General features: G+C 41.5%; 2 pseudogenes and 1 gene segment (V, D, J or C); all 3 read right to left on the reverse strand.

Annotated features, from left to right (window-relative positions):
- Nucleotides 1-235: 235 nt before the first annotated feature.
- On the reverse strand, nucleotides 236-967 carry LOC121492635. The segment is given in 2 exon segments: nucleotides 236-726; nucleotides 828-967. Coding segments are annotated over 2 exon segments (537 nt in total).
- A 5946-nt stretch (nucleotides 968-6913) lies between these two features.
- Nucleotides 6914-7403, reverse strand: LOC121492636 (annotated as a pseudogene).
- A 6773-nt stretch (nucleotides 7404-14176) lies between these two features.
- LOC121492799 lies at nucleotides 14177-14811 on the reverse strand (annotated as a pseudogene).
- Between the last annotated feature and the right edge of the window lie 10924 nt (nucleotides 14812-25735).

Genomic DNA, 25735 nt, shown 5'->3' on the forward strand with positions numbered 1-25735 from the left:
TCTATACCGTGATATTCAATACAGCATGTTAGCTTGGGGTCCTGTGATACACAGTGAGTGCCACTGGTCTCATAAAAAAGTTCAGATAACATGAATGGAGGTATCTTTAATTGATTAATATTTCGGGTCAGGAAAAGTTAAGTACAAGTAATTGCAGTGCTATACTTGAATTTCTAAGTCTCTTAAGAAAGAGACTGAATAGGTAAACACATAATCACGTGTTCAGAGAGGCTCCCTAGGGAAACTGCTCATGGGAGAGGAAGCCCAGGCCCTGACAGGAAACCTGCCCAGAATCTCCATCTGCACCTGCTCCTGGGCCTTCAAGACAGAAGTGGTGAGGAGTTTGCACCCCCTGGTGGCCCGATCCCCTTCTACAGGGAGGTTTGTGTCTGGGCTCACACTGAGGTCGACTCACTGTGTCCGTCGCACAGTAATACACGGCCATGTCCTCGGCTCTCAGGCTGTTCATCTGCAGATAGAGCGTGTTCTTGGCATTGTCTCTGGAGATGGTGAATCGGCCCTTCACAGCGTCTGCGTAGTATGTGCTACTTCCACTACTGCTAATTTCTCCGACCCACTGCAGCCCCTTCCCTGGAGCCTGGCGGACCCAGCTCATGCCATAATCACTGAAGGTGAATCCAGAGGCCACACAGGAGAGTCTCAGGGACACCCCAGGCTTCACCAGGTCTCCACCAGATTCCACCAGCTGCACCTCACACTGGACACCTGCAGACAGAAGACATCCTGGTCAGGAAACTGTCCCACATCCTGTTTCTTTCACTCACCTCCACTCACAGACTCAGGGTATCTGGTTCTCCATGAATTACCTTTTAAAATAGCAACAAGGAAAACCCAGAAGAGCAAAGACTTCATGGTGGTTTGTCTGTATTGTGTCCTGAGCACTGAACGGGGTCACCTGGAGACCCTGGGCCTGGAGCTCCTCTCTGAGCTGCAGGGTCGGGGATGGGCTTGTTTAATCAGTGGAGGGAGGGCCCTATTTGCATGTCCCCTGATATATAGTCACCTACCAAGTTAGATTCATTTCTTAATAAGTTACATACCAAGATTGCTTCACAACCCCAGATCAGTTTTTCATGGGTTCACAGGGGATTTATGATATTCTAATCCATCAACGTATTTATCTTTCCATTTATGTTCCTTTTTAAAAGTCTTTCATTAGAAAAGGTCATTTTTAAACAGTCTTTTCTCTGCTTAATGACGTTCAATCATAAATATTTAATTTTGGTACCAGTGTAAAGGAGATTGTTTTGTAAATTTTATACAGAAAATTTGTTGTTAGTGTGTAGGATTTAACTTTATTGTCTATATTGATTTTATATCCTGAGTTTTCTTTGAGCTCAATTAGTTACTTGTAATTGGTTTTTGAAATAATTTTCCTCTTTGACTATGTATATGCAAACAAATTATATAACTTCCTGTTGACTGATTTTAATATCTTTTATTTTATTATTGCCTAATTTCAAGGGTAATCTTAGATTTAGGTGCATAAATATTTTCCCGGTTATTTGTCAGAGTCTTTAATATTTTGTCTGATATATAGTAGATCTAGGAGAGCAAATGAATTTCTTTTTGCATGTGGATCAGCTCCCTAATCTATGGTGTGGTGTGGGACCTCACGCAGGACAGGAAGTCTGTTCACAACTTCTGCCCAATTCTGATTGGAGATATATATGTTTGGTGTGTGTTGAGATTGATAAGTTCATGTTAGATTTGAATTCGAACCTTTAATCTGATAAGACATTTCCAAATATCTTCTTGCATTCTCTAGGTGGCCTTTTAGTTACTTTGAGTGATTCCTTTCCTGTGAAAATGCTCTTTCCTTGATGAAGTCACCATGCTTCATTTTCCTTTCTTTTCCCTTGCCTCTGGAGACACAATTAGTAGTCGTTGCAGCTGAGGTAGAAAAGGTGCTGCCTGTGTTCTCCTGAGGATTCTGATGGTTTCCTGACTCACCCTGAGGTCTTTCATCAACTTTGAGTCCATTTTTGTGAATGATGTAAAACAAGTGTCCACTTTCATTCTTCTGCATGTGGCTCTCCAATATTGCCAACGGTATTTATTGAAGAGATTTTCTTTTTTTCCATTGGATATTCTGTCCTGCGCTGTCAAGATTTTTTGACCATACTATTCTGGGTCCATTTCTGGGTTCTTAAAGTTTTCTATTTATGTATAAGTCTGTATTTTTTCCTGTGCCATACTGTCCTGGTGATCACAACATCGTAATTTACCTTGCAACCAGAATCAGGATGTCTCCAGCTTTGCTTTACTTTTTCAGGATTGCTTTCGTTATTGGAGGTCTTTATAAAAATGGTCCTTATCCTTTGTTTTATTAATGATCAAAATGCCGTTGTTGGATTTGCAGATGCTGATCCACCTGTACAGATCAGAAATTAGGCCCATTTCGTCATGGTGAATTATCCCATTAATGTACTGGTGGATCCTGTTGCTTAGGATCTTGGTGAAATTTTGCATCCATATCCATCAAGGATATTAGTCTGTAATTCCCCTTGTAGGTTGGATCTTTGTCTGCTTTTGAGGTCAAGGCAATGCTACCCTCTGAAAATGAGCTTGGAAGTTTCCTTTAATTTCTATTTTTTGGACAATTTTCAGGATAAGTATTAATTCTATTTCAATACTTTTTGCATTCCCAGGGGTAGCCATCTGTCCCAGGACTTTTGATTGTCCGAAGACTTTTAAATATGTTTGATTTTAATTCCCTGGTTTAGAGTCTTTACAGATTTTCTATTCATTCCTGTTTCCAACTGGTTTGTTTCTACATTTACTTGAAGGCATCCATTTTTTCTCTGATTGCTGAATTTGTTGGCATGTTATTCCTCATAATGTTCTCTCTCTTTAATAGTTTGTTTTTCATGTATTTATTCAATATTTATTTAAGCTCAATTTCCCAACATAGAGCAACACCAAGTGCTCATCTCATCATGTGCTCTCCTTTGTGCCCATCACCAGGTACCAAGTTCCACCACCCACCTCTCTTCCCCAGCCCTTTGTCTGACTCCCAGGGATAGGAGTCTCTCATGTTTTCTCTTCCTGATTTATCCCCTCTCATTTTACCTCCTTCCCTTTTGTTCCCTTTCGTTGTTTGAGAGAAAGTATGATGATTGTCCTTCTGGGACTGACTTATTTCATTGGCATAATACTCTGTAATTCCAAACACGTTGATACAAATGGTAGCTGTTGATCCTTTCTAACGACTTAGAAATATCCCTTTGTATATTTAAACCATATCATGTTTATCAATTTGTCTCTTAAAGGACATCGTGGCTTCTCCCAGAATTTGACTATTGCACATACTGCTGTTATAAATATTGGGGTGCAGATATCCTGCCTTTTCACTGCATCTTTATCTTTGGGGTAAATCCCCAGCAGTGCAACTGCTGGGTCATAGGTCAGATCTATTTTTAACCCTTTAGGAACCTCCACACTGTTTTCCAGAGTGGCTGTACCAGTTCATATTCCCACCAACAGTGGAAGAGGGTTCCCCTTCCTCTACAACCTCTCGAACATGTGTTGTTTTATTTCTTATTAATTTTTGCCATTCTCTGTTGTGTAAAGTAGCAGCTGATTGTGTTTGGATGTGCTTTTCTCTGATAGAAAGTGATGTGGAGAATTTTTTCATGGACTAGTTGGCCATACGTAGGTCTTATTTGGAGAAATTCCTGTCATGTTTTCTCCCCATTTCTTAACTGGATTCCTTGTTTCGTGGGTGTTGGGTTTGATAATTTATTTACACATGTTGGATATAAGCGCTTTGCCTTATATGTTATTTGACAATATAATCTTCCCTTCTGTTGACTGTTTCTTTTTCTGTGCAGAAGTTATTTATCTTGAAGAAGTTCCAATAATCATTTTTGCTTTTGTTTCCCTTGCCCTCATGGATGTATCTTGCAATAAGTTTCTGTGGCAAAGTTCAAAAAGGGTATTTCCTGTGTTCTCCTCTATGATTTTGGTGGAATCTTGTCTCACATTTTGATTTTATCTTTGTGTACAGTGTTGCGTTTGTAGATATTTAAGGCCAGGATTTGGGTTTGGGTCAGTGAATGAGTGAGCGGATGACAAGGGTTGTTTGCAGAGCCTTCTGAGCCCTGTTACCATGATTTGGAGGCAGGTTTTCCTCTCTTGAAATGGAGAAAGTGTGAATCCCACCAAATATTTATGTAACTGGCTGAGGAAGCCTAAACGGTTCTTTACACGGTTTCTTTTCATGAATAATCCTATCAATATATTGTTGGATCTTGCTGCTTAGGATCTTGGTGAGAAATTTGCATCCAGGTTTATCAGTGGTATTGTTCTGTAATTATCCTTCTACTTGGGATGTTTGGTTTGGGGTCAACTGACATCACAGAATGAGTCTGGCAGTTTTCCTTTAATTTCTATGATTTGGATTAGTTTTAGAAGAATAGATATTGATTGTTCTTGTGGAATTTCCCTGTGGGTATCATCTGCATCATCTTGCCTTTGGGAGATTATTAATCATGATTGATTTTTATTTCCATGTGTTTGTTTTGTGCAGCTTGTCCATTCATTCTTGTTTCTGTTCGATAGTCTTTATGTTCCTAAGATTTCATCCGTTTCTCCAGATCACCCAGAATGTTAGCTTATAACTGCTCATTATCTATTCTTATAGTTGCTTGTAATTCTTGGGTGTTTGTTGTGATTTCTCCTCATTTACTCATGATTTTATTAGTTTGGGTACTTTCACTTTTAAATCGTCAAATCTGTATAGTGTTTTCTTACACTTACTAACTCCCATGCAGGGACACTGGCCCCTGCCCATCTCCCCTTCCACTACCTCTTGTTCATTTCCCAGACTTACAAGTCTCTCATGTTCTGTTACCCTCTGAGTTTTCCCACTCACTTTCTCTCCTTTCCCCTTTATTCTTTTTCTTATATTTCTTATATTTTCTTATATTTCTTATATTTTTCTTATATTTCTTATATATTTCTTATATTATATATATTCTATATATTCTATATATATATTCTTATATTTCTTGTATTTTCTTATATTTCTTATATTTTTCTTATATTTCATATAGATATTTCTTATATTATATACTATTTCTTATATTCCCTGAATGAATGAAACGATATAATGTTTATCCTTCTATATTTCTTATATTTTTCTTATATTTCATATAGATATTTCTTATATTATATACTATTTCTTATATTCCCTGAATGAATGAAACGATATAATGTTTATCCTTCTCCGACTGACTTACTTCTCTCAAAATAATATCTTCCAGTTCCACCCACATTGAAGCAAATGGTGGGTATTTGTAGTTCCTAATGGCTGAGTAGTATTCCATTGTATACATAGAACACATATTCTTTATCCATCATCTGTTGATGGACACCGAGGCTTCTTCCACAGTTCAGCTTTAGTGGCCATTGCTGCTATAAACATTGGGATGCAAGTGTCCCCACATTTCACTGCATCTGTATTTTTGTGGTAAATCCCCAGTATTGCAATTGCTGGGTTTTCACGAAGCGCCAGCGGAAGTTGAGGGATTTTTAGTATATAGAACTAGATATTAAATTATTTAAAAAATTGAAATAGAAACAGGAATCCATGTTTGGTGTCAAGTGATGAAGGTCAGTCGAATCACACCTGGTAAAATCATAGACCTCCGACCTATTCCATATAGAGGAATAGGAGCCTCAGATGAATGTCAGTGGACACTTGTCCATGCTTCGTGAGTATCCAGCAGCACCCCATATTAACAGGCCTTTTCTATTAGTGCAGGAAGTCACCAAACAATAATGGGATGATGGGTGTCTGGATAGGCTGAAAGTGAGGTGCGGGCTTGGGTGAGTGAGGAAAAGCAGCTGTGGTTTGAATTATAAGCCACATGTTACCACAGTGGAGTCATGATGGTTTTGGTTAATTAATATCTGATCCCAGTTAGGGATAAAATGGATCAATCAAACATTTATAATCTCATTACCCCATATCCCAATGGTTATGAAATTTGAGGTATAATTTCTCTCTTTCTAGCAAATTACATGAAAATATCGAAAGCATAGGAACATTTTAAAAAGATTTAACATATATATTATGATAGATTTTCTGTCAGTTCTTAAACATTCCCATTTTCATTGCTATATTTCAGGGAAAAAAAACACACCATGTCATTTTTCAGATCTTAAGTTTTCTGAAGTGTAAAGGTCAATAGATTTAGGCATATGCACCACACGGCATCTCCCTCAACCACCTCCAATGGATACTCATTTCTTCCACAACACCTGACATGGGGATCAGCCTTTGCATGCTCAGAGTCTCAGGAATGGACATTAGTCCTGCTCCTCACAGGACATCATCTGCACCTTTCCAGGAGCTTCCTGGTTTTACTGATTTAATTCAATAGACTTGATTTATGGATAATATCTTAATGTTTATCAGTTCTTATATTCTTCCTTCCCTCATATAGAAAGCAATTAAACAGAAGACCAATCATTTAATTTAAAAAAAAAGATCAGTTAAAAACAGTATATGAAAGTAGACACTCTACTCTCAAATCAAATACTGTATAAAACCTTAAAATAGAAAGAGCAATTATGTTTCATAGTATAACTCATTATATACTATTCAGATCAAGAAATTGCCCCTTGATAGTGTATTGACTCTTCGGTTTCACAGAACTAGTAATTAATAAATCCCTGAATAATATAATATTTGGTCATCAGAAACATCTTGAGTTACACTATGAATTTAATGGACTTAACACTGTTTAGGTTGTAATTAATTTTACAGATTTTATTTAAATTACTGTTTTTAATATTAGTGTAAGATCAGTGTATGTTGTACAATGGAATGAGTCCACTCTTCCGTCAAATGTCTGATGACCATCACAACAGGTCCTGATTCCCTTCAACAGGGAGATTTCTGTCTGGACTCACACTGAAGTACCCTCAATGTGTCACTCACAAAATAATACACAGCTCTCAGGCTGGTCATATGCGGATACAGCGTGTTCTTGGCACTGTCTCTGGAGATGGTGAAACGCCCCTTCACAGTGTCTGCATAGCTTTTGCTGCTTCAACCAGTATTAACCCATGTGACGCACTGCAGCCCCTTCCCTGGAGCCTGGCTGAACCAGCTCATCCAGTAGCTCCTGAAGGTGAATCCAGAGGTCACATAGCAGAGTCTAATCAATCCCAAAGGCTTCACCAGGTCTCCCCCAGACTCCACCAGCTTGACCTCACCCTGGGCACCTGCAGACACAAGACATCCTGGTCAGGAAACTGTCCCACATCATGTTTCTCTCACTCACCTCCACTCACATAGTCAAGGTCTCCGTTCTCCAGGGATTACCTTCTAAAATAGTGACAAGAACAACCCACCAGAGCACAGACTGCATGGTGAGTTTTCTGTGTTCTGTCCCAATCTCTGAAAGGGGTCACCTAAGTTTTTCTGGGGTTGGGGCTTCTCTCCCAGCTAAGGGTTCAGACTAGGCTGGCTTAATAGTAGAGTGGGGTGCTATTTGCATGTCCTCTGACTACATATCAAATTTAGCAGTTAGCATCCTTATGATACAGTTGCTCAGAACACATGTGTGGATCATGGCAGAGTTTTGGGGACAGGATATGTGTCAGTAAATTGTGCTGTCTCCAACCTCATTTGCTGCCTGATTACTTATCATCAATTATCTTCCATTTTTCCACATACGCACTCAAGATAGGTTATGAACATAAAAAATTTCCACCATTTCAGGTGTATAACTATTCACTGCAGAAGAGAGCTTGTGTGAGTGTCTGAGACCACACATCAGTTTGAAGTGAGTCACAGTGTCTTGACTGTGCTCCCCACCATGGGAACTGGATCCTCCCTGAGCCACTTCCAGGAAGAATCTGGACATGAGATTTGTAGGTTTCTGTAATTTCCAGAAGTACCAATTGAGTGATGTGTGGATACCAGTTCTCTCAGTCACACAAAAATGCAGACAAGTAGAAACCTTGACGGACACTCACAGAGCTGACGGAGATGTTGTGGATTCATCTGCCACAGGGGCATTTACACCTCCTCTGTTTGTACATATGAATGGGAATTCTAAATAAAGATAGAAGAGTGGAATGATTATTAAAATAATTAATTCCATAAAATGTGACCAAAAAAGGATGTGTTGTAGAGCCGTGTCCTCATTTATGGCATGGACATCATTGTACTTGTACACTCACATATATTGCCATGAAAAATATCAGTTATATTGATCCTGGAGATTGTCCATGGCAACTGCGTTACAGGCACTATGATTGTGTATTCAGAAATTGAGGACTCTTCCGTATTTCCCCAGACTAAACAAACTGTTTACCATGTCCCTACATGATGATGTTTGAAGACAAAGATGCTTTATTATCTTCTATATTCATCTGACAATGTACACTTGCACCGTTGTCATATTTTGTCTTTTGAAATTAATGAATCTATAAACATACATGTTTGAGGTTCCTTGTAAACCAGATTTTCTGTGTGAATAGTTAGGTCTTTGTTTGCAGGTTCATGCTAAGGCTCCGTTTTTAATTTTCTGAGTAACCTCAATACTGTTTCCTGGAGTTGCTGCATCCCTGTCCACCCTCATATTGTGACCAGAGAATTCTGAAAGGCCTCAGTTCTAGTGGAGGTGGTAGCTGGTGCCATTTATCAAGCAGAACAGACCACACCCAGTTAAAACTTATCAAAATCCTGGACAAGGACCACACACTGCCCACTTCAGACAGGGAGAGCCTCTGTAGGAATTACCTGATGGAAAAAGATGCCAAAACAGAAGAGCCCAGTGCATGCAGCACTCAAAAGAGACACTCTCTGAGGTGCCAGACCATACACTCTATATAACCTCTTCCTCAAAAAACTGTTCCTTTTGGAGGAGGAATCATAACTGGCTTTTCTAACACAGAGAAGAAGGTAGACGGTTAGAGAAACTGCCATGGTGGAGGAATTCAATTTCATATTTCACTTCTGATCACCATCAGTATCTGGTTTCCTCAGACCGATCCTCATAACCCTGCAGTTTGAGCAGAGGGCTCCTCTTATATGTCCATTTGCAGGACATTTCTTCACTGAATTGATCGTGTGTGTCAGGAAGACTGCCAGCAGTCCACACCCTCCAACTGGCAGCAACATCCACTGAATGGTGATAGAGGGTGGTGATAATAGTCCTGCTTTTCGGATCTATTGGAGCTCATCTGTTGTCCCCCATTAAGCTCCTGTGTCACTGGAGAAAAGAATGAGATCATGTGCATAGTCCTCAGGTGGCAACTGTCACTTCCTGCAAATCATATAATGATTGTATCATACTCAATGGACTTTCTACATTAAAAGAGCTCTTGAGTGCATAGAAATGTTGGATCAGGGGAAAGAGGGATTTAAGATTATGATATTGTGTGATAAATTGCAGAGTGATATTTAGAGTTTCTAGGTAACACAGAAGGTAGTTATCCCAAAATGTCTGGTTTTTTTTTGTTTTTAACTTTAAAAACAGGCATTTATTTTTTGCATCAAACACAGATGTTCCAAATATCCAAAGAATGGAATAAGGCGGGCTGGCCTACAGTCTAAGGCTAAAAAGATTGACCCTAAAATGATTTAATTCATGTCCTGTAAAGGAAACATTATCACCACAAAAGGCTAAATAAAAGTAACAGGATCTTAGAGAAGTTAAAAGTATTTTTCTTTTTACGTTTTGAAATAAAAAGTATCTAAAGAGATGAGAATCCTTCAAGATGACTGGCATAAATGGCCAATGATTAGTGTAAAATGCAGTATAACGCAAGGAGAAATAATCTGTTGTCTGCATGATATGTGCAGGGCTGATGGAGTATTTTAACCATCTTTTCTTCATTTAAATTCAACTTGCCAGCGTACAGGATACCATAGTATACCACCCTGTATTTGTCACATTATATGTGGTAACTGGGTGATGGGCATTAAGGAGGACATCTGATGTGGTGAGAACTTAGTGTTATGCTGTATGTTGGCTAAATGATTTTACATATCACATCATCTTTCAAACAAGAAAGTACTGAGGATTTTGAAAAACACCCATTTTTGGGGTCGCTATAAAAACTGAGTTCTGGGGCACCTGAGTGGCTCCATGTTTGAGCTTCAGCCTTCAGCTCAGGTAGGAGTATGGAGTCCTAGGGGTGAGTCCTACCTCAGGCCTCCCAGAGAAAGCCTGCTTCTCCCTCAGCCTGTGTCTCAGCCTCTCTCCGTGTCTTTCATGAATAAATAAATAAAATATTTAAAAGACATAAAGCAGAGTTCAGGGAGGAATCTATCCCCCAAACTACAAAGAGGCATGTGTATCCACTGACATACCTGTGCTCTACATGATTTGTGGAGAAGCCTTGGATTTCCCTAGAAGTGAGAGGGTTTCCAGGTGAGATGACCATTGGATCCCTGAGACTTATAAAGTATATTTCCCTCCACAACTATAGGGAGCATCCTCCAACTCACTGAATCCATGCATACAAGAATAGACATGGAAGGCAGAAGTTATCTCATTTATTTCTGTCTTAATGTCTGTGCTGGACATCTCATGTTATCATCTCCTACTCTTAGACTGAGCAACACACATGACCTTCCCTGTTCTCATTACAACAGATCAGAATGATTTACACCAACATCGACTCTGTGGCTCTGGGATGCAGCGGACAGATCACGGGTCTTGTCAAGCTCTGTTATCCTAGGATCTAATTATATATATTTTATCCAGATGAGATTAGAGATCATACTTAAAAAGAATTCTACTTTCTATACAACCTTGCGGACATTTAGTATTGTCATAAATTAATTTATTCAATTCTGTAATTTAGTCAATAGGTGGAGATGTAGTGGTGTATTGTGAGGATCATTATATTTACATTTATCATTTACCTCTTTCCAGGGAATAGAACATTAATCTGTTACATGTGCCTTAAAGAACTCCTGAGAATAGTGCCGCCATCAGGGACGTGGAGGATGTAGGGTTGGTGATGCTCCGCACCTGCCTATTCACTATTCCTATTTGGGCTGCATAAAATCTGAAGTGCTATAGAAGTCCCCTGTGGGCATTTCAGATTGATGGTCTTCAAATTCTTGGGGAAAAGCTCTGCCAAACTCTGCTGATCATGGTTCATCTATAGAGAAATCTGTAAGGATGTTTCTGGATCTTAGAATCTACAGGTGGATGCCTGTGTCCCTAGGTTAGCATGGAAACTGAGCATTCCATCTTGAAATTAGTGGTATTTGAGCACATAAGCCCAAGATTGGGGCACACACAGTGCCTCTCCATCAGCAAATGGAAGAAGTGTTGTGTTCTGGAGCAATCCTGAGGACACAGCATGTAACATTAAGGAACTTCCAAATCCTCATGGAGCCCAGTCCTGCTCCACTGCATTCAGTCTCACACCCTGCACATATGAACTCATGGAGAGAGTAAGGAATTATTTGAAAGGGGAAAGAAAAGCAGAGCCTCATCCACAGATGGTTCTGCAGATATTCAGGCAGCACTTAAGAGTGGAACTCAGTAGATTAAAATTGTCTTCACATCCCTGATGCAGCTGGCTTTTGAGATGAGTGTAATTTCCTTTCAAGACAGAATTAGAGCGCTAAGTAGGTACCAATAGCTTGTAAGGAGGAGACTAAGCAGAGACCCTTCAGGATGAAGGTGTTGGTCACCCTCTTAGGTAATGGGCTGTGATAGCTGAAGGGTTCCTGAAATCAAAGAGTGTATGTAGTTGGTAGATGAAGAAGGAAGGTCAATTAACAGTTTTTATTCTCCTTTGGTTACTAAAATGAGGATTGCAACTGTCATACATATTCCCTCCTTGTATCATTTCAGATCTTCTTTGCTAACAAACACAATGGGAGGAAGAGTTACGATGTCAGACCTGCAGGGGACCCTGGGCTTGTGTCATCCCTGAACACAGCTGGATACTTATCAAATAATTCTGAGCTAAGAAGAAACCAATTTTAGGAAGAAGAGAGCAAAAAATGCTAGTCTGCAAGTAGAAAATTGACACGTTTTGGAAAGTAGGCAGTTTGGAGTGTTGTTCTGGGGAGGAGGCATAGCTGTGGGGCTGGGGCAGGGAAGGAAACTACTCCCTGAACCTACCACAATTAGGATGAGCAGCATAGAGGAAAATTGTTTAGAGTTGATTTCGTTCTATGAGTTCATCATAGAATTCCACCCACTTGAGGATATGGCTGGTTAAAAGTGCTTGGATGTTAACGCAGGCTGGAATCTAAAACGATGTTTTTAAAGATACAACTGGGATTGAGCAAATACTGAAGACACTCCAAAATCACTTCTTGCAGAGATAAAAGAAATAATCCCTTGTCAGCCAAAAATAAAAAATGCTATTACAGACATGTTGTCTCAAATGCATGAAAAAAGGAGGACGGATTAAAGAACAGCATGTTGGGGAACATAGAAGATAACATGGTGGAAAATCATTACAGAACAATAGAGGGAAACAAAGTAATTGTCCCTAAAGATAGACATAGGGAACTCTGTGACTTATGAAACAGTAACATTCCTTTGATAGGAGGCCCAGAAAATGAAGACCAAGAAGCAGTGGCAGGTTTATTCTATGAAATAATTCCTGAAACGCCCCCTAATCAGAAGGACAGAGACCTCAACATCCAGGAAGCATCCAGGAACTCTCATGAAATTCAACAAATTCGACCTTCTCCAAGGCATTTAATATTCAATCTCACAAAATATGCACACAAAGAAGGAATCCTGAAAGCAGGAAGGGAACTGCTGTCCTGAACCTCACAGCCATCAGTCTAACTGCATGTGGACGATGATGCTCAGAGTCAGGTCCCACAGGGTCAGCACATCCCCATCTTCTGGAAAGGTTGATAAATCATCATCCTTACACTAAAGTTCCACAGTCTCCCAGCCCCCTGTTGCCTGTGTAAAAGTTCTTCATCTGGGTGTCCACTGGTTCTTGTTCCCGGAGTCCTAGGAGTGTCCACAGGTTCATCCTCTGTGTAGGATGGAACATGTGAGAAATCCACCCTTGATCCCATGGATGGAACCTATCAGGGACTTATCACAACAAATGCAGCAGAAAACACAAGATCATCAGGGCTTGGATTCTCGTGTCACCAATATCTTAGCCTGTGCCCCCTAATGGAACATCGCACTTGGTCTGAGTGGATTAAACAGACACTCATTCCCACAGTTCTGGAGTCTGGGAAGCCTGAGATCCAGGTGCAGGGAGATGTGGTGTTTAGAGAGCGTCCACGTCGTACCATACCCTTTCCTCAAAAACACACTTTGGGCCACGGTGCAGTGAGCTTTCCCAGTCCTGATGTACAAGGGCCTGGTACTATCCTGAGGCTGCACCCTCCTAACCTAAGTGTTCCCCTAAGGCCACACCAACTCTTCCTATCACAAGGGCATTAGGTTTCAACATGGGGAAGGTAGAGGTCACACACATTGGGCTGATATCAGCACTGGAAGGATCAATGATTTATATCCTGGAAGTGGAAGGCTCCTCCAATCCAGCTCCTCACCCTGAGGATCCTCAGAGATACAGTGGAAGTTTCTGGTCCCTGCACAAGGACACACATGACCTTCAGAATCAGCTGATAACTTGGAAGGCGATAGATTCCACTTCATCTTCTGAGTGAGTTGTGAGTCCACTTTTATAATCACATCATAATTTTTGCCTCTTCTCCCTGATCATACTTCTCATTTATCACTACATCAGGTATTATGTTTTTGTGCATGGATTGTAGGTACCTCTTTTTAAACAATTTTATTCATTTATTGATGAGAGACATAGAGAGAGATGATGTAGAGACACAGGCAGAGGGAGAAGCAGGCACCATGCTGGGAGCTTGATGTGGTACTCGAACTTGGGACTCCAGGAACATGGCCTAGGCTGAAGGCAAACTCTAAACCACTGAGCCACGAAGGGATCCCCGGATCCCTGTAGTCCTTGAGGTACATGGAGATATTTGTACATTTCTCATATTTGGGTAAATAGTAAATAAGTAAGCAACTCTGTCTTCTGTGCATATAAAGTAGCAGTTTTCCTAAAGAATCTGTTTTCAAATCAGAAGCCAAATAGTTAAGAACAAATTCCTTGTCCAGAGAGGCTCCCTGGGGGGAAACAACTCCTTGGAGAGGAAGCCCAGACCCTGACAGGAAACCTGCCCAGAACCTCCCTGGGCACCTGCTCCTGGGCCTTCAAGACAGAAGTGGTGAGGAGTGTGCACCCCCTGGTGGTCCTAATCCCCTTCTACAGGGAGGTTTGTGTCTGGGCTCACACTGAGGTCCCCTCACTGTGTCCCTCGCACAGTAATACACGGTCGTGTCCTCTGCTCTCAGGCTGTTCATCTGCAGATACAGCGTGTTCTTGGCGTTGGCTCTGGAGATGGCGTATTGGCCCTTCACAGCATCGGTGTAGCTGTGCTATATCCATCACTACTAATGTATGCAACCCACTGCAGTTCCTTCCCTGGAGCCTGGAGGACCCAGATCATGGCATAGCTACTGAAGGTGCATCCAGAGGCCACACAGGAGAGTCTCAGGGACCCCCCCCCAGGCTTCACCAGGTCTCCCCCAGACTCCACCAGCTGCACATCACCCTGGGCACCTGCAGACACAAGACATCCTCATCAGGCCACTGTACTATATCTGCTGTTTCTCTCAATCACCCCCTCACATACTCAAAATCTCTGGTTCTCCATTAATTACCTTTTAAAATAGCGAGAAGGAAAACCCAGCTGAGTACAGACTTCATGGTGAGGGGTCTGTGTTCTGTCCTGATTCCTGAATGGGGTCACCTGGGGAATCTTGGCCTGAGCCTACTCTCCCAGCTCTAGGGTCAGGCTGGGATGGTTTAATCAGTGGAGGGAGGACCCTGTTTGCTTGTCCTTTGAATATATAATCAGCACCCTACCTATATTTAATTCCTTACAAGTTATTAACGAGGATTTCTTTACATCTGTAGGCCACTGTGTGTAACATCTTGTGACATTTTGAAGTGTTCAAACCTATGATAAAATTACCTTGGGGGGAGGGGCAAGATGGCTGCAGAGCAGGGTCTCCAAGTCACCTGTCCTCAACAAATTATCTAGAAAACCATCCAATCATCCTGAAAATCTACGAATTCGGCCTGAGATTTAAAGAGAGACCAGCTGGAATGCTACAGTGAGAAGAGTTCGCGCTTCTATCAAGGTAGGAAGACGGAGAAAAAAGAAATAAAGACACAAAAGGCCTCCAAGGGGGAGGGGCCCCGCGAGGAGCCGGGCTGAGGCCGGGGCGAGTGTCCCCAGGACAGGAGAGCCCCGTCCCGGAGGAGCAGGAGCTGCACCAACCTTCCCGGGCGGAAAGGGGCTCCCGGGGAATTGGAGCAGGATCCTCAGAAAGGCGGGGACGCCCTCGGGCTCCCTGGGGCAGTAACAGAAGAACTGCGCCCTGGAGAGTGCACCGAGCTCTGTAAGGGCTGAAGAGCTCGGCGGGACCCGGAGCAGCTCGGAGGGGCTCGGGCGGCGGCTCCGCGGAGGGGGCTGCGCGGCTCCGGGAACAGCTCGGAGGGGCTCGGGCTGCAGCTCCGTGGAGGAGGCTGCGGGGCGGGAGCACGAATCCAACACCGCAGGCCCCAGAGCACAGGGCGCCGGGACACAGACCAGGATCCGGCCTCCCCGGGGACAGGCAGAGGCCGGGAGGGCCCAGGACAGCAAGGACGCTCCTGCCTGGAACTGAGCAGATCAGCGGCCCCGCCCCGGAGCCCCCAGGCCCTGCAGACGGAGAGCCCCGGAGCTACTGCGGGGGCTGACTCCAGGGTCCCAGAGCTGCCCCCGTCACTGTGGCTTCCTCCCGGGGCCTCACGGGGTGAACAACCCCCACTGAGCTCTGCCACCAGGCAGGGGCAGAGTAGCTCAGCCAAGTGCTAACACCTGAGAATCAGCACAGCAGGCCCCTCCCCCAGAACCAGCGACACGGACCAGTTCCAAGGGAAGTCAAGGGACTTAAAGTACACAGAATCGGAAGATACTCCCCCATGTTTTTTTTTGTTTTGTTTTTGTTTTTTTTGTGTGTGTGTGTTTGTTTTGTTTTGTGCTTTTTTTTTCTCTCTCTCTTCTTGATTTCTGATTGCTTCCCCCACCCCCCCTTTTTTCTTTTTTCTCCTTTCTTTCTTTTTCTTCTCTTTTTCCCCTTTTTTTCTTCTTTCTCTTTTTTCTTTTTCTCTTTTCTTTCCTTCTCTCTCTTTTTCTCCTTTTCCCAATACAACTTGTTTTTGGCCACTCTGCACTGAGCAAAATGACTAGAAGGAAAACCTCACCTCAAAAAAAAGAATCAGAAACAGCCCACTCTCCCACAGAGTTACAAAATATGGATTACAATTCAATGTCAGAAAGCCAATTCAGAAGCACTATTTTACAGCTACTGGTGGCTCTAGAAAAAACCATAAAGGACTCAAGAGACTTCATGACTAGAATTTAGATCCAATCAGGCAGAAATTAAAAATCAATTAAATGAGATGCAATCCAACCTAGAAGTCCTAACGACGAGGGTTAACGAGGTGGAAGAACGAGTGAGTGACATAGAAGACAAGTTGATGGCAAAGAGGGAAACTGAGGAAAAAAGAGACAAGCAATTAAAAGATCATGAGGATAGATTAAGGGAAATAAATGACAGCCTGAGGAAGAAAAACCTACGTTTAATTGGGGTTCCTGAGGGCGCCGAAAGGGACAGAGGGCCAGAATATGTATTTGAACAAATCCTAGCTGAAAACTTTCCTAATCTGGGAAGGGAAACAGGCTTTCAGATCCAGGAAATAGAGAGATCCCCCCCTAAAATCAACAAAAACCGTTCAACACCTCGACATTTAATAGTGAAGCTTGCAAATTCCAAAGATAAGGAGAAGATCCTTAAAGCAGCAAGAGAAAAAAAGTCCCTGACTTTTATGGGGAGGAATATTAGGGTAACAGCAGACCTCTCCACAGAGACCTGGCAGGCCAGAAAGTGCTGGCAGGATATAGTCAAGGTCCTAAATGAGAAGAACATACAACCAAGAATACTTTACCCAGCAAGGCTTTCATTCAAAATGGAAGGAGAGATAAAGAGCTTCCAAGACAGGCAGGAACTGAAAGAATATGTAACCTCCAAACCAGCTCTGCAAGAAATCTTAAGGAGGACTCTTAAAATTCCCCTTTAAGAAGAAGTTCAGTGGAATAATCAACAAAAACAAGGACTGAATAGATATGATGACACTAAACTCATATCTATCAATAGTAACTCTGAACATGAATGGGCTTAATGACCCCATCAAAAGGCGCAGGGTTTCAGACTGGATAAAAAAGCAGGACCCATCTATTTGCTGTCTACAAGAGACACATTTTAGACAGAAGGACACCTACAACCTGAAAATAAAAGGTTGGAGAACCATTTACCATTCAAATGGTCCTCAAAAGAAAGAAGGGGTTGCCATCCTTATATCAGATGAATTAAAATTTACCCCAAAGACTATACTGAGAGATGAAGAGGGACACTATCTCATACTCAGAGGATCTATCAAACAAGAGGACTTAACAATCCTCAATATATATGCCCCGAATGTGGGAGCTGCCAGATATTTAAACCAATTAATAACCAAACTCAAGAAATACCTTGATATGGGATCCCTGGGTGGCGCAGCGGTTTGGCGCCTGCCTTTGGCTCAGGGCGCGATCCTGGAGACCCGGGATCGAATCCCACGTGGGGCTCCCGGTGCATGGAGCCTGCTTCTCCCTCTGCCTGTGTCTCTGCCTCTCTCTCTCTCTCTGTGACTATCATTAATAAATAAAAATTTAAAAAAAAAATATTTAAAAAAAAAAAAAGAAATACCTTGATAATAATACACTTATACTTGGTGACTTCAATCTAGCTCTTTCTACCCTGGATAGGTCTTCTAAGCACAACATCTCCAAAGAAACGAGAGCTTTAAATGATACACTGGACCAGATGGATTTCACAGATATCTACAGAACTTTACATCCAAACTCAACTGAATACACATTCTTCTCAAGTGCACATGGAACTTTCTCCAGAATAGACCACATACTGGGTCACAAATCGGGTCTGAACTGATACCAAAAGATCGGGATAGTCCCCTGTATATTCTCAGACCATAATGCCTTGAAATTAGAACTTAATCACAACAAGAAGTATGGAAGGACAACAAACACGTGGCGGTTAAGGACCATCCTGCTAAAAGATGAAAAGGTCAACCAGGAAATTAAGGAAGAATTAAAAAGATTCATGGAAACTAATGATAATGAAGATACAACCGTTCAAAATCTTTGGGATGCAGCAAAAGCAGTCCTGAGGGGGAAATACTTCGCAATACAAGCATCCATTCAAAAACTGGAAAGATCTCAAATTCAAAAGTTCATCTTACACATAAAGGAACTAGAAAAAAAGCAACAAATAGACCCCACCCCCAGCAGAAGAAGACAGTTAATTAAAATTCGAGCAGAACTCAATGATATCGAGACCAAAAGAACTGTGGAACAGATCAACAGAACCAGGAGTTGGTTCTTTGAAAGAATTAAAAAGATAGATAAACCATTAGCCAACCTTATTAAAAAGAAGAGAGAGAAGACTCAAATTAATAAAATCATGAATGAGAAAGGAGAGATCACTACCAACACCAAGGAAATACAAACGATTTTAAAAACATATTATGAACAGCTGTACGCCAATTAATTAGGAAATCTAGAAGAAATTGATGCATTCCTGGAAAGCCACAAACTACCAAAACTGGAGGAGGAAGAAATAGAAAACCTGAACAAGCCAATAACCAGGGAAGAAATTGAAGCAGTCATAAAAAACCTCCCAAGACAGAAGAGTCCAGGGCCAGATGGCTTCCCAGGGGAATTCTATCAAACGTTTAAAGAAGAAATCATACCTATTCTACTAAAGCTGTTTGGAAAGATAGAAAGAGATGGAGTACTTCCAAATTCGTTCTATGAGGCCAGCATCACCTTAATTCCAAAACCAGACAAAGACCCCACCAAAAAGGAGAATTACAGACCAATATCCCTGATGAACATGGATGCAAAAATTCTCAACAAGATACTAGCCAATAGGATCCAACAACACATTAAGAAAATTATTCACCATGACCAAGTAGGATTTATCCCCGGGACACAAGGCTGGTTCAACACTCGTAAAACCATCAATGTGATTCATCATATCAGCAAGAGAAAAACCCAGAACCATATGATCCTCTCATTAGATGCAGAGAAAGCATTTGACAAAATACAGCATCCATTCCTGATCAAAACCCTTCAGAGTGTTGGGATAGAGGGAACTTTCCTCAACATCTTAAAAGCCATTTACGAAAAGCCCACAGCAAATATCATTCTCAATGGGGAAGCACTGGGAGCCTTTCCCCTAAGATCAGGAACAAGACAGGGATGTCCACTCTCACCACTGCTGTTCAACATAGTTCTGGAAGTCCTCGCCTCAGCAATCAGACAACAAAAAGACATTAAAGGCATTCAAATTGGCAAAGAAGAAGTCAAACTCTCCCTCTTCGCCGATGACATGATACTCTACATAGAAAACCCAAAAGCCTCCACCCCAAGATTGCTAGAACTCGTACAGCAATTTGGTAGCATGGCAGGATACAAAATCAATGCCCAGAAATCAAAGGCATTTCTATACACTAACAATGAGACTGAAGAAAGAGAAATTAAGGAGTCAATCCCATTTACAATTGCACCCAAAAGCATAAGATACCTAGGAATAAACCTAACCAAAGAGGTAAAAGATCTATACCCTAAAAACTATAGAACACTTCTGAAAGAAATTGAGGAAGACACAAAGAGATGGAAAAATATTCCATGCTCATGGATTGGCAGAATTAATATTGTGAAAATGTCAATGTTACCCAGGGCAAATTATACGTTTAATGCAATCCCTATCAAAATACCATGGACTTTCTTCAGAGAGTTAGAACAAATTATTTTAAGATTTGTGTGGAATCAGAAAAGACCCCGAATAGCCAGGGGAATTTTAAAAAAGAAAACCATAGCTGGGGGCATCACAATGCCAGATTTCAGGTTGTACTACAAAGGTGTGGTCATCAAGACAGTGTGGTACTGGCACAAAAACAGACACATAGATCAATGGAACAGAATAGAGAACCCAGAAGTGGACCCTGAAATGTACAGTCATCTAATATTTGATAAAGGAGGAAATACTATCCATTTGAAGAAAGACAGTCTCTTCAACAGATGGTGCTGGGAAAATTGGACATCCACATGCAGAAGAATGAAACTGGACCACTCTCTTTCACCATACACAAAGATAAAATCAAAATGGATGAGAGATCTAAATGTGAGACAAGATTCCATCAAAATCCTAGAGGAGAACACAGGCAACACCCTTTTTGAACTTGGCCACAGTAATTTCTTGCAAGACATATCCACAAAGGCAAAAGAAACAAAAGCAAAAATGAACTATTGGGACTTCATCAAGATAAGAAGCTTTTGCACAACAAAGGATACAGTCAACAGGGATCCCTGGGTGGCGCAGCGGTTTGGCGCCTGCCTTTGGCCCAGGGCGCGATCCTGGAGACCCGGGATCGAATCCCACATCCGGGCTCCCGGTGCATGGAGCCTGCTTCTCCCTCTGCCTATCTCTCTCTGCCTCTCTCTCTCTCTATGTGACTATCATAAAATTAAAAAAAAAAAAGGATACAGTCAACAAAACTAAAAGACAACCTACAGAATGGGAGAAGATATTTGCAAATGACATATCAGATAAAGGGCTAGTTTCCAAAGTCTATAAAGAACTTATTAAACTCAACACCAAAGAAATAAACAATCCAATCATGAAATGGGCAAAAGACATGAAGAGAAATCTCACAGAGGAAGACATAAACATGGCCAACATGCACATGAGAAAATGCTCTGAATCACTTGCCATCAGGGAAATACAAATCAAAACCACAATGAGATACCATCTCACACCAGTGAGAATGGGGAAAATTAACAAGGCAGGAAACCACAAATGTTGGAGAGGATGCGGAGAAAAGGGAACACTCTTACACTGTTGGTGGGAATGTGAACTGGTGCAGCCACTTTGGAAAACTGTGTGGAGGTTCCTCAAAGAGTTAAAAATAGACCTGCCCTACGACCCAGCAATTGCACTGTTGGGGATTTATCCCAAAGATTCAGATTCAATGAAACGTCGGGACACCTGCAGCCCGATGTTTCTATCAGCAATGGCCACAATAGCCAAACTGTGGAAGGAGCCTCGGTGTCCATCGAAAGATGAATGGATAAAGATGTGGTTTATGTATACAATGGAATATTACTCAGCAATTAGAAACGACAAATACCCACCATTTGCTTCAACGTGGATGGAACTGGAGGGTATTATGCTGAGTGAAATAAGTCAATCGGAGAAGGACAAACAGTGTATGTTCTCATTCATTTGGGGAATATGAATAATAGTGAAAGGGAATATAAAGGAAGGGAGAAGAAATGTTGGGAAATATCAGGAAGGGAGACGAACATAAAGACTCCTAACCCTGGGAAACGAACTAGGGGTGGTGGAAGGGGAGGAGGGCGGGTATTGGAGGGGAATGGGTGACGGGCACTGAGGTGGACACTTGACGGGATGAGCACTGGGTGTTTTTCTGTATGTTGGTAAATTGAACACCAATAAAAATGAATTTAAAAAAATAAATGTGAGACAAGAGTCCATCAAAATACTAGAGGAGACCACAGGCAACACCCTTTTTGAACTCGGCCACCGTAACTTCTTGCAAGATACATCCATGAAGGCAAAGGAAACAAAAGCAAAAATGAACTTTTGGGACTTCATCAAGAAAAGAAGCTTTTGCACAGCAAAGGATACAGTCAACAAAACTAAAAGACAACCTACAGAATGGGAGAAGATATTTTCAATGACGTATCAGATAATGGGCTAGTTTCCAAGACCTATAAAGAACTTATTAAAGTCAACATCATAGAAAGAAACAATCCAATCATGAAATGGCCAAAGACATGAAGAGAAATCTCACAGAGGAAGACATGGACATGGCCAACAGGAACATGGGAAAGTGCTCTGCATCCCTTGCCATCAGGGAAATACAAATCAAAACCACAATGAGATACCACCTCACACCAGTGAGAATGGGGGAAATTAATGAGGCAGGGGACCACAAATGCTGGAGAGGATGTGGAGAAAAGGGAACCCTCTTTCACTGTTGGTGGGAATGTGAACTGCTGCAGCCACTCTGGAAAACTGTGTGGAGGTTCCTCAAAGAGTTAAAAAGACTTGCCCTATGACCCAGCAATTGCACTGTTGGGGATTTACCCCAAAGATTCTGATGCGATGAAACACCGAGACACCTGCACCCTGATGTTTATAGCAGCAATGTCCACAATAGCCAAACTCTGGAAGGAGCGTCGGTGTCCATTGAAAGATGAATGGATAAAGAAGGTGTGGTTTATGTATACAATGGTATATTACTCAGCCATTGGAAATGACAAATACCCACCATTTGCTTCAATGTGGATAAAACTGGAGGGTATTATGCTGAGTGAAGTAAGTCAGTTGGAGTAGGACAAACATTGTTCTTATTCATTTGGGGAATATAAATAATAGTGAAAGGGAATATAAGGGAAGGGAGAAGAAATGTGTGGGAAATATCAGAAAGGGAGACAGAACATAAACACTCCTAACCTTGGGAAACGAAGTAGGGGTACTGGAAGGGGAGGATGGCGGGGGGTGGATGTGAATGGGTGACAGGCACTGAGGGGGGCACTTGACCGGATGAGCACTGGGTGCTCTTCTGTATGTTGGTAAATTGAACACCAATAAAAAATAAATTTATTATTAAAAAAAGATAATAGGAAGTCAGTTAATTTTTTTTTATTTTTTTTTCTTTTTTTTTTTAATTAACTTTTATTGGTGTTTAATTTACCAACATACAGAAAAACACCCAGTGCTCATCCCGTCAAGTGTCCACCTCAGTGCCCGTCACCCATTCCCCTCCAACACCCGCCCTCCTCCCCTTCCACCACCCCTAGTTCGTTTCCCCGAGTTAGGAGTCTTTATGTTCTGTCTCCCTTCCGGATATTTCCCAACATTTCTTTTCCCTTCCTTTATATTCCCTTTCACTATTATTCATATTCCCCAAATGAATGAGAACATACACTGTTTGTCCTTCTCCGATTGACTTATTTCACTCAGCATAATACCCTCCAGTTCCATCCACGTTGAAGCAAATGGTGGGTATTTGTCGTTTCTAATTGCTGAGTAATATTCCATTGTATACATAAACCACATCTTCTTTATCCATTCATCTTTCGATGGACACCGAGGCTCCTTCCACAGTTTGGCTATTGTGGCCATTGCTGATAGAAACATCGGGGTGCAGGTGTCCCGACGTTTCATTGCATCTGGATCTTTGGGGTAAATCCCCAACAGTGCAATTGCTGGGTCGTAGGGCAGGTCTATTTTTAACTCTTTGAGGAACCTCCACACAGTTTTCCAGAGTGGCTGCACCAGTTCACATTCCCACCAACAGTGTAAGAGGGTTCCCTTTTCTCCGCATCCTCTCCAACATTTGTTGTTTCCTGCCTTGTTAATTTTCCCCATTCTCACTGGTGTGAGGTGGTATCTCATTGTGGTTTTGATTTGTATTTCCCTGATGGCAAGTGATGCAGAGCATTTTCTCATGTGCATGTTGGCCATGTCCATGTCAGGAAGTCAGTTAATTTTTAAAAATCCAATTGTTAAGAATCACATGATCTTGAGCCAAAGTTTAATAAATGTCAGCTTTCAGAAATGGAACCCTCACCCCCATTCCATTTTATTCCCTATATAGTCCAATTAACTTGAGGATGGATGGCATATGTGAATTAATGGTCAAATTCCTTGATTCTGGCACATTCTTATTCCCTCTCAAGGAGTATGCCATATTCCCATCGCTCCTCTTGGTAGGATCACTCTACCAATAAATGTGAATGCGCCACAAATTTCAGAAAGATCAACAATCATTTTGTCAAAGTGTTGCCTTTTAAAATGGCTAACATGAAACCTCCAATATCTACTCTCAAGAATAAGATTGATGTACAGGGATGTTTTCCTAGAAATACATCCCCGCAGCTTGAGAAAGACAGTGAAGTGTTTGTACTTCTACATTTGTTTGTTTGGTGTGGTACACATCTGTACTGCAGATCAGCTGTCTGATGACTTCTCAGAGCTGCAAACACGTCAGCCATAGCACTCTGGCAAACATTCATGTGTAAGAATTGACTTGTTATTTTGACCTAGACTGGATATCTTGAAGTTACTGTTCTTCCTTTGCTTTGATATCCTGGTAAGCCTGCATTTTGCTTGCATCCTTTAAGTAAGCCCAGTTAGAAGACAGTATAATGAGGAAGTGATCTGGAAAAAAAGGTTGAGCATGAGGGCTAGTGAGCATGTCAGAAGGCAAAGCAAGCTGCTAGGCAGATTAGACCATCTTTACTGTCAAAAGGTAGAGTGGCATATTCTGTATTAATACTCATTCTGCTGTCAGAGCCATCAGATACTGGAAGCATGCTCTACTAGTATGCTTAGGAGTTAAAAGGCTGAAAAAATTAGTATGCAGACATAATGAAGTGGAAAAAATGGCCAAAGTTTTTAAGAAAAAGAAAAAACGAAATAGGAGAGGATGTTTTTTGTTTGTTCGGGCTTTTTGGTTTTGTTTTTGTTTTTTAGCATTTTGAGAGTAATTTTAACTAACAGAGACATTCAGAAACACATTGTGTGCTTCTTTTAAAATTAGTGTTGTGCCAAGTTCTTTCCTCTCTGTGGATAAAAATCAATTCCCCAAAGGCCCAGAAGTGAATAATACTTATTTTGAGTAACGAATATAAACCATGTATTTAACATGGCAAAATTACCTGAATGTCAAGACTACTATTTTAAGACCTCTAAGCAAATCACGCAGTCTGTGTTAACACATTTTCAGTAGTGAAACTCCAGGTTTTGTTCTCTAACTGCCATTAGTGCATTTCAGAAAGCATACAAATCCTTCTTTAGAGGTTATATGACCAACACTTCTTTCCCGCTTATTTTCCTCATCTTTCCTGCAAAATCTACATCTCCAGTGCCTCATATTTCCATTTCAACATACCTGAGACTTTCAGATCCAGGCACAATTTCTGTTTCCCTTATAACCTGACGTGCAGTTGGAGACCTGGCTCTGAGGAATCAGGGACTCTGCACCAAAATGCAACAATGCGAGGTTACTGATGGTGTGGCTCTGAAAGGAGAGACTGTGTTGTGCCAAGAGAACACAAGCCCCACGTTCAGATCCTGGTCTCATGGAAAACAACTGGGTGCTCTTTATTTTTCTGCACCTTGTACTCTAGCTAGTGGCATACTTGGAGGGGCATTTATTTGGTAGTGAGCCATGTAGTCCGAAAATAATGTTTAGTCAAATTTAAAATATATTTGCCTTTTTTCCCAGAGTCTCTGAAAAGAAAATCCGGATGAAAACACCTGTCTGCCATCTTCTCTCCAGCACTGGTATTGGTTATAAAGCAAGCAAAAGTAAGGAACAATCATTGACAGATGAATGGATAAAGAAGATATGGTCTCTGTATACAATGGAATATTACTCACTCATTAGAAATGACAAATACCCACCTTTTGCTTTGACGTGGATGGACCAGGAGGGTTTTATGCTAAGTGAAATA

Source organism: Vulpes lagopus, chromosome 6, assembly GCF_018345385.1.
Source record: "Vulpes lagopus strain Blue_001 chromosome 6, ASM1834538v1, whole genome shotgun sequence".
In the NCBI taxonomy this organism is placed as follows: Eukaryota; Metazoa; Chordata; class Mammalia; order Carnivora; family Canidae; genus Vulpes; species Vulpes lagopus.